The 13,610-nt window shown below is 44.1% G+C and overlaps 1 protein-coding gene across 5 annotated transcripts in view; it reads left to right on the forward strand.

Annotated features, from left to right (window-relative positions):
- Positions 1 to 13,610, forward strand: part of LNX1 (ligand of numb-protein X 1) — an 86,355-nt gene that overhangs the window by 22,120 nt on the left and 50,625 nt on the right. The window contains exon 1 of one of the 5 annotated variants that reach the window (XM_033159919.1): positions 1,667 to 2,026. The exons of 3 other annotated variants lie outside the window; for them this stretch is intronic. Coding sequence is in view for 1 of the 2 variants with exons in the window: in XM_033159918.1 (XP_033015809.1) it covers positions 2,273 to 2,364 (92 nt within the window). In the remaining variant the exon portion in view is untranslated. Of the gene's footprint in view, positions 1 to 1,666; positions 2,027 to 2,226; positions 2,365 to 13,610 lie in introns of those variants that run through there. One more of the 5 variants, XM_033159918.1, reaches the window with a different exon arrangement.

Here is a 13,610-nt window from a genome sequence, read left to right on the forward strand (position 1 = left end):
GGAATTTGAAATGGGCCAAGTTCTATTTTTGCAGTAGTGCTTTGTTGTCTGCCTTGGGCTTGAATCCACTTTTTGGCTTCCTCAAATACCTTCAGGGACACCACTTGACCTCAGGTAACATAGTGAAACTGGTTCAGTAGCTAACGCAATTTTCTCTGCCCTATCTCAGAAAGTAGACCCAAGAAAGCAGACGGCCTGGTCTAAATAGTCCTCTTCTCTTTCCTTTCCTGAGGCATTTGACCCAACCCCTTGCAAGCCAAAACCTGTTGTTTTATTGCAATGTGGTACTAGCTATGCTCTCTTGAGTTTTTCTTGAATTCAACTTTGACAGTGAGATTGTAGGGGCTTTTGTGGGGGTGACACTCACCTGCAATTCAGGTTTCATTTCGGTTGATATGCTCTGCTGTGGTTGGTAATGGTTTTTTATAGCATATTATTCCACTGTCTTTATGGTTTTAATATGAAGCCTGCTCCAAGAGCAGCTAAAAAACAAACACTGCAGTAATCACCACCAAGGAATTAATTATATCTTGCCCCACCATTTACATAGGTTTCCAGTCTAAGTGTTGGCCCATACTGGGACCAATTTAGCCTTAGCAAATGCCATTAAACCATTTACTGGGATGTTTTAATCACCTGCACTGTTCTCACCCCTACTATTCTACATGGTTGACTTGTATGATGATTCCAGTTACAGGTAGGTAGCCGTGTTGGTCTGCCATAGTCAAAACAAACAAACAAACAAAAATCCTTCCAGTAGCACCTTAGAGACCAACTAAGTTTGTTCTTGGTATGAGCTTTTGTGTGCATGAACACTTGCTATCTGGGTAATCTGTATGGCCGGCTTCCTGGGCAGAGTCTAGGAGCATTCCAGGAAAACCTGCATTTAGCCTTCTCTTGAGATACCTCAGTATACTGGTCCGTAGGGACTAAAACAAGCTATTATTGGCAAGATCTCCCAGGACCTATGCTATGTAGTAAGAGAAGCTGAATTTTACAAGTAGGATGAATAATAGACTGTTCAGGCTGAAGATCCACACAGAGCTGTTTTGGAGGCAACATTTTATGAACAGGCCACCTACAGTGGTACCTTTGTTCCCGAACAGCTTGGCTCCCAAACAAATCGGCTCCCGAACGCCGCAAACCCGGAAGTAAATGTTCCGCTTTGCGAACATTTTTTGGTAGCCGAACATCCGACGTGGCGTCCGATTGAGTACAGGAAGCTCCTGCAGCCAATCGGAAGCTACGCCTTGGTTTTCGAACGGTTCCAGGAGTCAAACAGACTCCCGGAATGGATTAAGTTTGACAACCAAGGTACCACTGTATCTCAGAAAGAAGGATATGGAAGGGAAATCTATGGCTGCCAGTATGTTTTTCTTTTACCTACCCCAGAGTGATGAGCAGACCGCATCACTTGATTACATGCTGTGGACTTGAGTGCTGCCCATACAAGATGTCATTAACGAAGCAGCCTGCTTATTCAATGGGATGCCAAGTCCAAGTGTTGGCAAGTGTGTAAACCTAATTGTGTTGTCTTTTCATTTTAAATCCACTTGCAATACTTGCTCCTCTGCCTGCACAGTTTGCCAAAATCAGATCTGGATTGGATAATCAGAAGCCTTCCTGTTTTATAGCTCCCCGCTCCCTCCATCTGGCTGAATCAGATCAGACAGCATCATGATGGAGCATTGAAAGGACAGTCCATGTTTGCAGTATACGTCTCCTGCTTCTGACCTGCATGTGTGGCTTCCCATTTTGCCACGTTCAAGTTCCTTCCTGCCCTCTTTTTTGTTATGCAGCCGAGCTCATAACCCATCTGCCTCTCCGACCAGTGATGTAAATGTACCAGCTGCTTCCGAGGAACCACTCTGAAGAGTGCAGGAGGCAGGTCTTTTCCCTGTGCATCAGCCTGCTTTTTTTGCAGCAATAAGTCACTGCCTCGCCTCGCACCAACCATGCTCTGCTCTCCCTTAAACCCTCACATCTAACCTCCATCTGAGAATCAGATCAAGTAATCCTCTTACAGGTCAATGATTTTTTTTCCAGCGTAGCTTCATTTAAGGGATTTGCATTAGTTCATAATGTGCTCTCGATTGTGTTGAAATTGAAAGGCTTGTTTAAAAAAACGAAGGGGGGGGAGGGCTGGAATTGGCTGGCATAAAAAAGCTTGAAGTTCTGTGTCCCGTCACAGAGAAATCAAGAGGCAGAGAGAGAGAGAGAGAAAGGGGCAAAGGCGAATCCTAGCAGCAGTTTAAAATCTTGTACTTGGAAAATGAAGGCTCTGCTGTTGTTGGTTCTACCATGGCTAAGTCCTGCAAACTACATAGACAATGTGGGGAATCTGCACTTCCTGTACTCAGAGCTGTGAGTACTCACAGTTGTGATGTTGTGGTGGTGTCTCTGTGTTGTGTCTCTGTGTTGTCTTTTTAAAAGGAATGAAAAAAGGATGTCCCTTTGTTACTTCCTCATCGTACCTGTGTGTGTAGCCTACATATGTATGTGTAATAAATGAATAACCCTGCTTAACAGCCACATACCTAATCTGAGAGGCTTGGAACAAGAATGCCCCTTTTTGGCACTTTCTCTTTTTAAAGTGCTGGGAGAAGCTGAGATGAGCATTGTTTTCTTTCCCTGCTTCCATTTGCTGAGTTGCTTTTTGGGACTGAGGATATTTTTCCCTGGACTAGATTCAAGCAGATGTGCAGAACACTCTGTAGATGAACCGGTAGCTAGCCTACACTCTCTCTCACTTGCTGAGAACCTTTTCACAATGCATAATTTCTGTAGGGATGTGAAAATGTGCCCCATTTCTGTTCACAGTCAGGATGTTAATTTTCTTTAACTCTGCTTTATTTGGAATGTACTTAAAGGATCATCATAGGGTGTGTGTGTGTGTGAGAGAGAGAGAGAGAATATAAATGCTATTTTCCATATCTATATAGATATATAGATATATATGGCAGCATAGCTCATAAACGATGCTTGTTGAGTTAGCTTGTAAATGTCATGATGAATTGCCTTCTGAATGCTGATTATCCTTATTGAGGTTTTTGGGTAGCAATGCATAATCTGTAAAATATGTTCCAAAGTGAAATGGATTTAGTGAAGTACGGTGTGACACGTTAGGAAAATTCATATAGTGCATGCATAATTTGCCTTTAAAATGCATGAAATGATGATGATATGGTTTCAAGGGGGGCATTTCAATAATTGCTGTAACATGCAGCGACTGAGTGCGAGTGCGAGCACATGTATGTCTAGAAATGGTAATTTGCCTGGGTTGTTGCTGCTAGCATTTTGAGAAAACAGTGTAAAAGGCAACAGGGACCTTTACAAGGAGCATTCTGAATTTCACTACAGGTCACACAGTCGTCGTCCCCCCCCCCCCAAGAAATTGGTATGATATATGTAGCTTAACAGTTTAAAAAGATCATTAGGAAAATAACGGTTAGTGGAAGCAAATTGTAGAGGATCAGGATCAAACCAGACCAGATAAACTTTCATAATAGAGACAACGGCATCTGGGACATCCAGTTTCCAGGAAAACAAACAGATGAGATTAATCAGAGCATACACAGAAAAAAAACTCCTCCCCGTAGTTGTTTCCTAGGGAATTATTTTCCATTCCTGTCACTCACAGAGGGCTACTGTGTACAGTAGCTACTCAACTTGAATTTATTTTGCCCTCTAACCTACAAAACCCTTAACTGCACTTTGATTGCTATTCCTGTTGACATGCTCTTTACCCAATTGGTTTGCTGTTGGATGTGCCTCTCCAGTTATCAGCAACAACCAAATCTGTTTAGTGGTTCACTCTGCTGGGGGGGGAGGGGAAGGGAGGAAACAGATCAACCACAGCACAGAACTGCATGTGAACTGGGTCACAGCAGCAAAATTAGGGTATGAAACCAGCAAATATTGTTCCTGTTGTAAAGAAGTCAGTGCAACAAGGCTAGATTGGGACACTTACATTTTGTGTGTGTGTGTGTGTGTGTGTGTGTGTGTGTGTAGGTTTCAATGCAACAAGGATATACTGTGCTAATCTAGTGTGCTGTGTATGGCTGGGTTTGATTTCTCTGTTTGGTGAATGAGCAAGGCATCTCACAGTGTGTCTTTTTTATCTTTGTTGTACTATGGATGGGGCATGCGAGCTATGATTCACAACCCTGGATATGTGGAAATGACTGAAGCGAGTTAGAGGCTCTGTGCCTTGAAACTGGTAGTGTCTCTCCAAGGGATAATTCTTGAAACAGGACATGCCAGGGACTGAACCCAGGACATTCAGTATGTGAAACATGAACTCTGCTCTTAATAGGCCTCCTATCTCTTCTTTATTATGATTCCACATATACTAGAACTGAGCCTTGGCAACAAAGGCAAGCTTTTCTGCTCAGCCTGGTGAGCAGCAGCTAAAATTAAATCCTGCCTGCAGCGCTACTCAACAAGAATTCCAAATATTAGTCAACACTAATATTACAGATTTGCAGAAGTATATTGTCAGCCCAACACCTGTTGCTGCCCCCAATATGTCTGTCTTGTGTGGTGCATTGGTGTCTTTCAGGGTCCCTTGATATGTTGCAGAGGGTGCTGGGTTGCCACTCTTAGATCACACATAAGCTTCTCAAGTAACCAATAGATTGCTTTTGTTGTATTTTGTTGTTATCCTTTTCTGGCCTGGTTGCTCTCCAGCAAAGAATTGAACTTGAGCAAAGTTGTTCATCAGCAGGAAACAGGGCCAAGCAAGTGGATCAAAGCTGTGCAGGACCTTGGACAGTTCCCAGAGACTATGATCTGCCCAGATGCACAGATTAAAAGTATCCTTCTGGACTTGATGACTGCCAGAGTGAAGGGGCAGAAAATTTGAAGGAGCTGCTTCTGGTTGACTTACACTGTGCATTCTGCCTTCCCCTAGCACAGCAAACAGCCTTGGATGGTGTACTGGGGAGATTCAGGCTTATCGACCCTACCTCTTGTTTCGTTGCTTTCTCCCAGGGAAAGCTGCTCTTTAGCGCTCAGTCAGAGTAAACAGCAATTCGGGTTTTCTCCAGTTTGACACCTCATCTTTAGTACTAAAGCGGAACAAATTTTCTCTGGGAAAGGAGCAGGCACAATACAAGCAGAAGTGTGAATGAGCCCTCAGACTACTTGCCTGAAAAGACTGAGCACCTTTTTCCATGTTGGGAGACTGGTAACTTCTCAGAGATGTATTTGGTCATTTCCCTCACAGTCTTTACATCCAAAGGGCTCTGAGGTGATAAAGTCCCTTTGGCAGATGATTCTGGTTCAAGGTCATTATCAGAAGGTTTCGCATGGGAAACAGTAAGATGCTGGGTCACTCCAGTTTTCAGTTGCACTCAGTGCTATTTTTTCTAGAAAAAGAGGTGCCAAAACTCACCATGGATGCCTCCTTTGTCCTCTTATAATGGCAATGGTGTCCACCTGAGAGGTGCCAGAACTGAGTTCTGCCTAAAAAAAAATGCCCCGGTTGCACTACTGCGCCAAACCAGTGCATGCCTAGACTGCAGTCAAGAGTGTTCCTCAGTGGTGGTGGAATGACATTTTTTTAAAAAGTCTGCAAATAGATGGCCTTGTGCTGGGAATAAAAATAAGACATTTTAACCAGTAAGGGTATAATGGTCAATTGATGACTATGACCTATGAATGCTTACACAGAAGTCACCATAGGGCTTGTTCACAAGTAAGTGTGCATCCAGTTGTAGCTTCAAAGGTAGACAAATATAAACAGTTCTGAAAACGTTTAGCCAGTCCACTTGCCACAAGGGAAGGAAGTACTTGGCTGGCTCCTTCTGGAAATTGCAGTCATCCAAAAGAAATGATACTACAGCCCTGCTGTGTAGCTCCTCTTCCTCTTCCATTTCAACCCCATAATTCAGATAATAAAGAAAGCTCCTCCCCCTGTGTTCAGAAGCATGCCAACCCTGGCATTAGGTTTCCTGATGTACACAGGGATTGTCTTTCAGCTGCCGAACAGATCAGTGAATCCCTGTGGTTTGCAAGGTAAATGGGCCGAAGGCATGTGTGCGGCTTTGTCCCCCTCCCCACCCTTGTACTCCACGCAAGAACTGCATTGCGTGCTTTTGCTCCAGGTTTCTTGCTTTTTCTTGCTTGCTTCTGCAGGCTTGACCTCATGAGACAGGCAAATGAGGACATTACAGCACAGCTGATTCTATGCAGCTTGAACGGTGGTAGTGTTGGAAGTTGCTGCAGACGATGGTTAAAGGTGTTGGTCTCAAGTTTTGTCTGTCCAGATGCGTCTTGGCGTGCACATGAGAGACAGCACATATTTAGTTATCACCTTCATTGGTGCTTTGGGTAGGTAATCCACATTTGAGAGGTAATCCACATTTGAGAGCCAGTGTGGTGTAGTGGTTAAGAGCGGCAGACTCGTAATCTGGTGAACCGGGTTCGCGTCTCCACTCCTCCACATGCTGCTGTGCTGGGTGACCTTGGGCTAGTCACACTTCTCTGAAGTCTCTCAGCCCCACTCACCTCACAGAGTGTTTGTTGTGGGGGAGGAAGGGAAAGGAGAATGTTAGCCGCTTTGAGACTCCTTCGGGTAGTGAAAAGCGGGATATCAAATCCAAACTACTCCTCCTCCTCCTCCTCCTCCTCCTCTTCTTAGAAATGCATGCCAAGACTCAACCCCAGGGAACCCTCTTTCAAGCTGAAGATGACTTCTGTGGTCATTTTGTTGCACTGTACTTTTAAAGGGAATGATCGGAGCCTTCTTTGTCCTATCTGTGACAGGAAGCTGCCTCATATTGAGCCAGACCAGACCAGAAGCTTTTGTGGGTTTCAGGAAAGAGATTTCCCAGCCTTACCAGGGATTGAATCTGGGATGTTTTGCATGCAAGGCATGTGCTCTATGACTGAGCTAGGGCTGTGTTAGGCTGTGAGACAGTAACTGACTCAAGGTAACCCAGTGAGCTTTATGGGTAAAGAGATCTGCAAGTTGGACATCCTACCAAGTACTTGTTCTCATTATCATAGCAGTGTACTGTGAGGCCCCAGGGCAGACAAAAACCCTTAGGTATCATAAGGGCCAGCAACTTCGCAATCCCTGATACAGCCTCTGCTAGGAACATTTGAGATATATGGGGGTTTATCTTCTATTGCTTTCCTGCCTCTCCCCCCAGTGCTGTCAAGTATCCCGTTTCCCCCAGGATTCTCCCTTATTTTAAGCAGTTTCCGGCTGCTCTCCCTTATTTTTTATTTCCCTTAAATTTCCTGTTTTTAATGGAAGCAGCTCCTCCCCTGCTGGCCAGGGACTGGGTGGGAAGACCTCGCCTACTTGGAGAGAAAAGCCTCAGCCCTCAAAGCAAGTGGGAGCCGTTTCCCTTGCTTACAGGGGGGTGTATTTCTCCCCCTGCATCAGCCCCTATCTGTTGCCGTTGAGACCCTCAGCCGGCCAATAGGGTTAGCTGGCTGGCGGAGCCTGGCTGCCTTTCAGCAGCTGCTGCTTCCTGTCCTGTTTTGATGGGATAAGACAAGAAGACGAAGGGGCTCCATTGCGCGGAGCACATGGCTGCTCTCCTCTTTGCTGGCTGCCCTCCTCTTTGCTCCGCTCCGAGCCCAAGCCCGCTTGGAGTTTACATTGCTGCCCCGCCCACTTTTGCTTCTTGCTCCGCCCACCACTGACATGTGACTGTCCCCGGGATAGGTGAGACTGCTGATCCCTTATTTTCAAATCCAAAACTTGACAGCTATGCCCCCCAACATGCTCTGACAAATCTCTGCTGCTGTCTTCTGCCATATAAAAGGATGGATAGTGCAACTAATGCAATTTAAATGAAAGCACTAACATATTTTACCCTCTGGTGCTCATGGAAAGCGCTTCTATATTTCAGGGGCAGCATTTGGCTTCGGATGATGTCATGTTGCATGTAGTATTTGCTCCTGGCTGCTTTGTGACAGTTTTCAGAAACAGTAACATCAGGCAAAGTCAGTTAGGGACAGGATTTCTGTAGCAAACCATCAGAATCAAGCTAGCTGCTGAAGTTAAACCAGAGCAAGGAAAAAAGGTAATACTGTTGCATGAAGGGAGCTTGCCTTGCATGTTTCCTCTTGTATGGCATGCCAAAATGGAAAGGGGGGACAACCATTCTAGTCGCAGTGTGTGCTGCATTGGATAGAGAGCTGATTCAGAGCAGGGAGATCTGCATTCAAATCTCCACTCGCCTGTGTAAACTCACCTTCTCACAGCCTAAAGTACCTCCTAGGTGGCTGTGAGCTTCCAGGAGGATAAATCTTGTTTACACAATCCGGAGATCGCTGTCTGAAGGAACACTCTAAACACTCGTGTTCATTGGCTACATTCAAATGAAGGGAAGCTACAGCATCTCAACCTTTTTTCTGATTATTTGGCTATAACTTTTGATAGAATACAGATAATTGAACTAACTTTGTTGCATTGCATTCTTCATTAAATTATCTTTCCAGTGATATATAATTTTATGGCACTACTCAAAAAATAAGTGGTGGTATGAGCCATCAAACCTCGGAAATACACTTACCCCAAAAGGTTTCCACAGTTTTGGTCACTAGTGTAGATAATACTGTGGGATGATGCTGATGAAAAGGATGCTGTATGGCTGCCTGGTGATGACAAAAACAGCACCTAGAAAAGCATATTTTCTCTTGTGCTGAGGATGGTGGTGCAGGGCTCTCTGAGATCCACTCGTTCAACTCTCTCTTAGAAACTGCTGGCCGTGGTGTTGCTACGGCTCCATGTGGTTTATGCCTCTTCTCTGTGTGTGCTCTCAGCCCGCAGGGGACACTTTGAATACTCAGCTGCATGCCAAGACACAGAAAATCAATTTGAAGCCCCGAAAGATAGAATGGCTGACGGAGAAGGTCACTAAACACTCACCAGCTGCTCTACTCCTTGAAGCTTGGAGGCAGATTCATCACAAAGGTCGAGGGTGCTTAATAAAAATATAATAAAAAATTAAAATCCACCGGGTGTGCTTTAGTGTTACAAGGACAGGCCTACAGGCAACTGCAGGGGTTGAGCTGAGAATCCTCTTCTTGTCCATCATGAATAAATGGGTGGAGGGAATTGCTTTTCGTATTGCCAGAACAGCACAGTGTTGTCAGAGCTATCAGATAAAGGCTGCGAGATCCATGATTGTCTCTGTCAGGCCGCCAAAGCTAGGCCAAACTAGGTTAATTGTAACAGATCAGGGCAGGGTGAGCTAGGCCTGCCAGTGCATGGAAGCAGCTCACTTTCATTCCATACTGTTAGGGTGCCTGCTGTGCTAGTTCCTCTTTGCTTCTCACCTCCAAGGATGGCCTTCCATTGGACAGATGGGACATTCGTCCAGGAGTGACTAGGGCTATCTACCCAGTAGCCAGGTATGCAAGCATAGCCCCACACTGCTCACCAGCAACATAGCCAGTCAGCTTGACTCCTTGGCAGTGGTTGCACCTCTACAGCAATGACTGGACACTCTCTGCATAAAGAAACTGCTCACAAATAGAGTGGTGTTTAACATTTCTGGATGTTCCCTATTCTGCACCTAAGTCTGTGGTCCTGCGCTCACATACTTTGGGGAGTAACAGGAAATCAGCAGGACTTGCTTGGGATTTGGCAATATGGACCAGCTATAACGCCCCTTGAACCCCATGACAAACCTCTGAATGAGCTGCAGTACCTCCTCCTGGCCCATATTGGCAGCAGTGGATAGCTAGCTTACGGCACCAGTGATTTCCCCTTTCTGGCATAGTGAGCCAAGTCTGAACATCTGGTTCGAGACCTCTGGCACTTTATACAGCGACAGATTGTTTCCACTGATAGGTGTTCAGTCAAACTGCTCTGTTAATTTGTACCATCACGTCTCAGTTAAGTGGTTTATAGCTTGTTATACTTAGATGTAAGTCCCAACGCAACTTACGGTACTTTCATTCAATTCATTACAGGGAGATGCATGGGTGCTGCTGAGCCATGCATCATTTTTCAACTCTCTGGTAACATGTAGTTGAAATTTCTACTTCCAGACACCATTTCACTGCTTCCCGCTTGAAGTGGGTGGGGGAATGCAAGCTGGTGATGTCTTGTTACATGTCTTTTCAACAATGCACCACTTAGAAGATTCAGTGGGGAGATGATAATTGCCAGCCCTAATGTATTTCTCTATAACTGGAAGTTTGGACGTAACTTGTTTTTTATTTCATAAACTTTCATGCCCAACAGACTGATTCATCAGATGCAAAAATGAGCTTAGAACGTAGTGTGTATTCATAGATTTAAGTACAGTGGAGGGCACATCAGTTAGATAACAAAGTACACGTAAAGGCATTTTGACAGCTGAACTGAAATGCAGCAAATGCATTAGTTTTGAATGCAATTTTATAGATGGGGATGATGAAAAATGAGGCCATTAGTTTGCAGGATCAGGTAGATCTAAAAGAACAAAACTGATGAGGGGAAATCAAACCTTAGTTAATAGCTTCTGACCTACATTTCCCCATCATTCATTGTTGCCCAATGAATCTTGCATTCAACAAGCCTAGACGCTCACTTCACTATCCTTCAGGCCCACAACACAGTCTGTTTGAAGAGGCAGTAGAGTTCTTACATCCCAAGTGGGCTCTAAGGTGCTTTGCTGGAATAAGATGCACCAAACATGATATTGGCGTGCTCAGCCACGGGACCACCCCTTCTCAAATTGTTGCAAGCAGGCCTCTTTGATTCTTTTTGTACCCCACCAGCTGAAACCCAGCCCTTACACTATTAGAGAAAAGGGATTCGGTAACAGATGCCAGTGGTCTTCAGTGAAACTAGATGCAGGTAGTCCTAGCAGGCTGCCCCACTTACAGCAAATGAAGTTCAAGGCGTTGTTTTCTACCCAGAAACAAATTATACTAAAACATCATTATTTTCTAGCAGAAAATGTTATGCATCATTTCCAGTTGACATATTGGGACTTTTCTGACAATTATTGGCCTTATTCACTCTTCCCCAAGGGGAGTGTTATGTTGTTGTTGCTGCTGCTGCTGCAGTTGCGGGCAGGACAAAAAAAAGGCCCTCTGTTTAGGCAGAAAGTAGTAAATATCTGGGACATGGGTGGCACTGTGGGTTAAACCACAGAGCCTAGGGCTTGCTGATCAGAAGGTCGGCGGTTCGAATCCCCGCGACGGGGTGAGCTCCCGTTGCTCGGTCCCAGCTCCTGCCCACCTAGCAGTTCAAAAGCATGTCAAAGTGCAAGTAGATAAATAGGTACCGCTCCGGCGGGAAGGTAAATGGCGTTTCCGTGCACTGCTCTTGTTCGCCAGAAGCAGCTTTGTCATGCTGGCCACATGACCTGGAAGCTGTACGCCAGCTCCCTCAGCCAGTAACGCGAGATGAGCGCCGCAACCCCAGAGTCTGACATGACTGGACCTAATGGTCAGGGGTCCCTTTACCTTTACCTTTACAGTAAATATCCACTTTCCAGTTTTGTTTTGTTTTTCAAATGACCAGCTTACTTTGGAGTGCCCATTCCCAAAGTTCCTGATTCTAGCTCATTGGGAAGTACCCTAACAATGTTGACTCCCCATTAAGTCATTGAAGTTTAACTATATGTCCATATTTCCAAGGAAGAGTCAATGGAATGAATTCTGCCATTCCAACTATTTAGGAAGTGAATTAGTTTGTTCATTTTCTGCAAACACTACACTACACATCTGCTGTCAAATCAGGATAACATATATATATATAATTTGCTGGGGGGAGAGAACCATATATCATCCGTGTTCAAGATTCAGCCTTGAATATTAAATTCTTATTTTGAGAAATGCAAAAGGTTGTATTTACAGGTCTACTATCTCTTCTCTTCATTCTGCAAGATCCCCTTCCTTTGGCAAAGCAGAACTCCAACGGAAGGAGTCTGCAGAAGGAAAATATGGGATCCACATGTCTTTGTGTGTGTATTTTTCATTTACTTGAATACATTTTGGGCCCTCCCATTGCATTGAACTTGAGAGACCTTGTGTAATGGTCAAGGAATGCAATATTCATTTATCTTCTTCCGGGATCCAAATTTATTCTTGTATTACCCTTGATATAGCTACACAAGGAAAACATTAAGCTGGCCTCTGCTTTTTCTTGGACTGTGCTTGGATAAACTGGCTAATGTGCAAATTATTTTGACAACTGATCCAAAACACAGGAGAAGACAAGTTTGTTGACATCTTGTTGGTGTGGTTTGAGGTTAAACAGGAAACTTTACAAATGGAGCATCATTACAATGCCATAAATGAAAAATGTGTTATATAGTTTTTTTTATTTGAACCTGTAAACCTTAGACCTCAAACACTGGAGACCTCTTTAATCATTACCATTTTCTCTATATTGAGATTAGGGTGATGCCCTTAAACCAGGTGTGGGGAACATGCAGCCTCGCATGATGTTGGATTCCAAACCCCATCAGCCACAGTCAGCATTGCCAATAGTGAGGAATGATGGGAGTTGTAGTCCAACAATATCTGGAGGGTCACCGGCTCACCCTGCTTTAAAGTGCAGCAACTCCAGCTGACCTCTTGAGTTGTTTGGTTGTGCCAACCTTGGATTAGAAAGGGTTTTGCATATGAATTTTGACTATTTGTACATGTATGAAATTGGTTGATATTTTTGTACGTCCCTCATTCCCTTTGGAAGCGCAGCTGTTCCCAGCAGCTGGGGATTGAAGGGACGTGACTATATGTTCTGGCCATGTCATGTTCACGTAAAACTAGTGTCTTAATTCTAGTTTTTAACACCTGGGAGGTTCTCCTAGAACTGTGTGTGTGTGTGTTGAAAGCCAGAATCTGCTTTAACATTCTTTATTACATGAATGTTTGTCCTTTGTTATTGTATGTTGTTCTTCCTCGCTAAATGTGCAGTGTGTACTTTTTGGACGATTGCTTAATCTCATGATTTGGAATAGTGCTTGGGTCCTAAGTGTTGTTTTGCCACCATCACCAATGAGACTTTTTTCCTTCCAAATTTCCTTCTCCCAGAAGAGATTAAATTCCAGGACATTCTTGTTGTATCCATCCAAGACATGAAGATGATAAGAGTGGACAGTAATGCTTGCTACATTTCACATTGCATGTGCACAGCTTTTGAATTTGGCAACTGTAGTAGAACAGAGAACTTTACCATGTAAAGATGGTAAAGTTTCATTAGCTGCATGGCAGTAGCAGACCAGATTACAGAAGGGGGAGAAATTTGGCTGGGCTTTCAATTTAATACAAATCGAGTGCTTTCAACTTCCAGTATGCAAACTGAAACACAGCTATCCTTCAAGGTTCACACCTTTCCAAGTTTTGCAATGAGGTTCTTCAACCAAAAGACGTGTATAGGGATACATAGGTTAGGGACAAAGTGCAGTTCAAAATGCAAAAATTGTTTGCAAAATATTTGGCAAGACTGGATACAAAAATGCGTCTAGGAGAAGTGTGCACTAAAACACTGATAAATTTTCACTAGGACTTTTTTTTCTTCAAATCACGAACTTGATGCAAAAATGTAGCAAAGGAATAAATGAGAAACGGAGAGAAACTGAAACTGACAGCTACATACATCCGTAAACCAGATTAATGCATATTACAGTTTACTGCAAGCAACG

Source organism: Lacerta agilis, chromosome 9, assembly GCF_009819535.1.
Source record: "Lacerta agilis isolate rLacAgi1 chromosome 9, rLacAgi1.pri, whole genome shotgun sequence".
NCBI lineage: Eukaryota > Metazoa > Chordata > Lepidosauria > Squamata > Lacertidae > Lacerta > Lacerta agilis.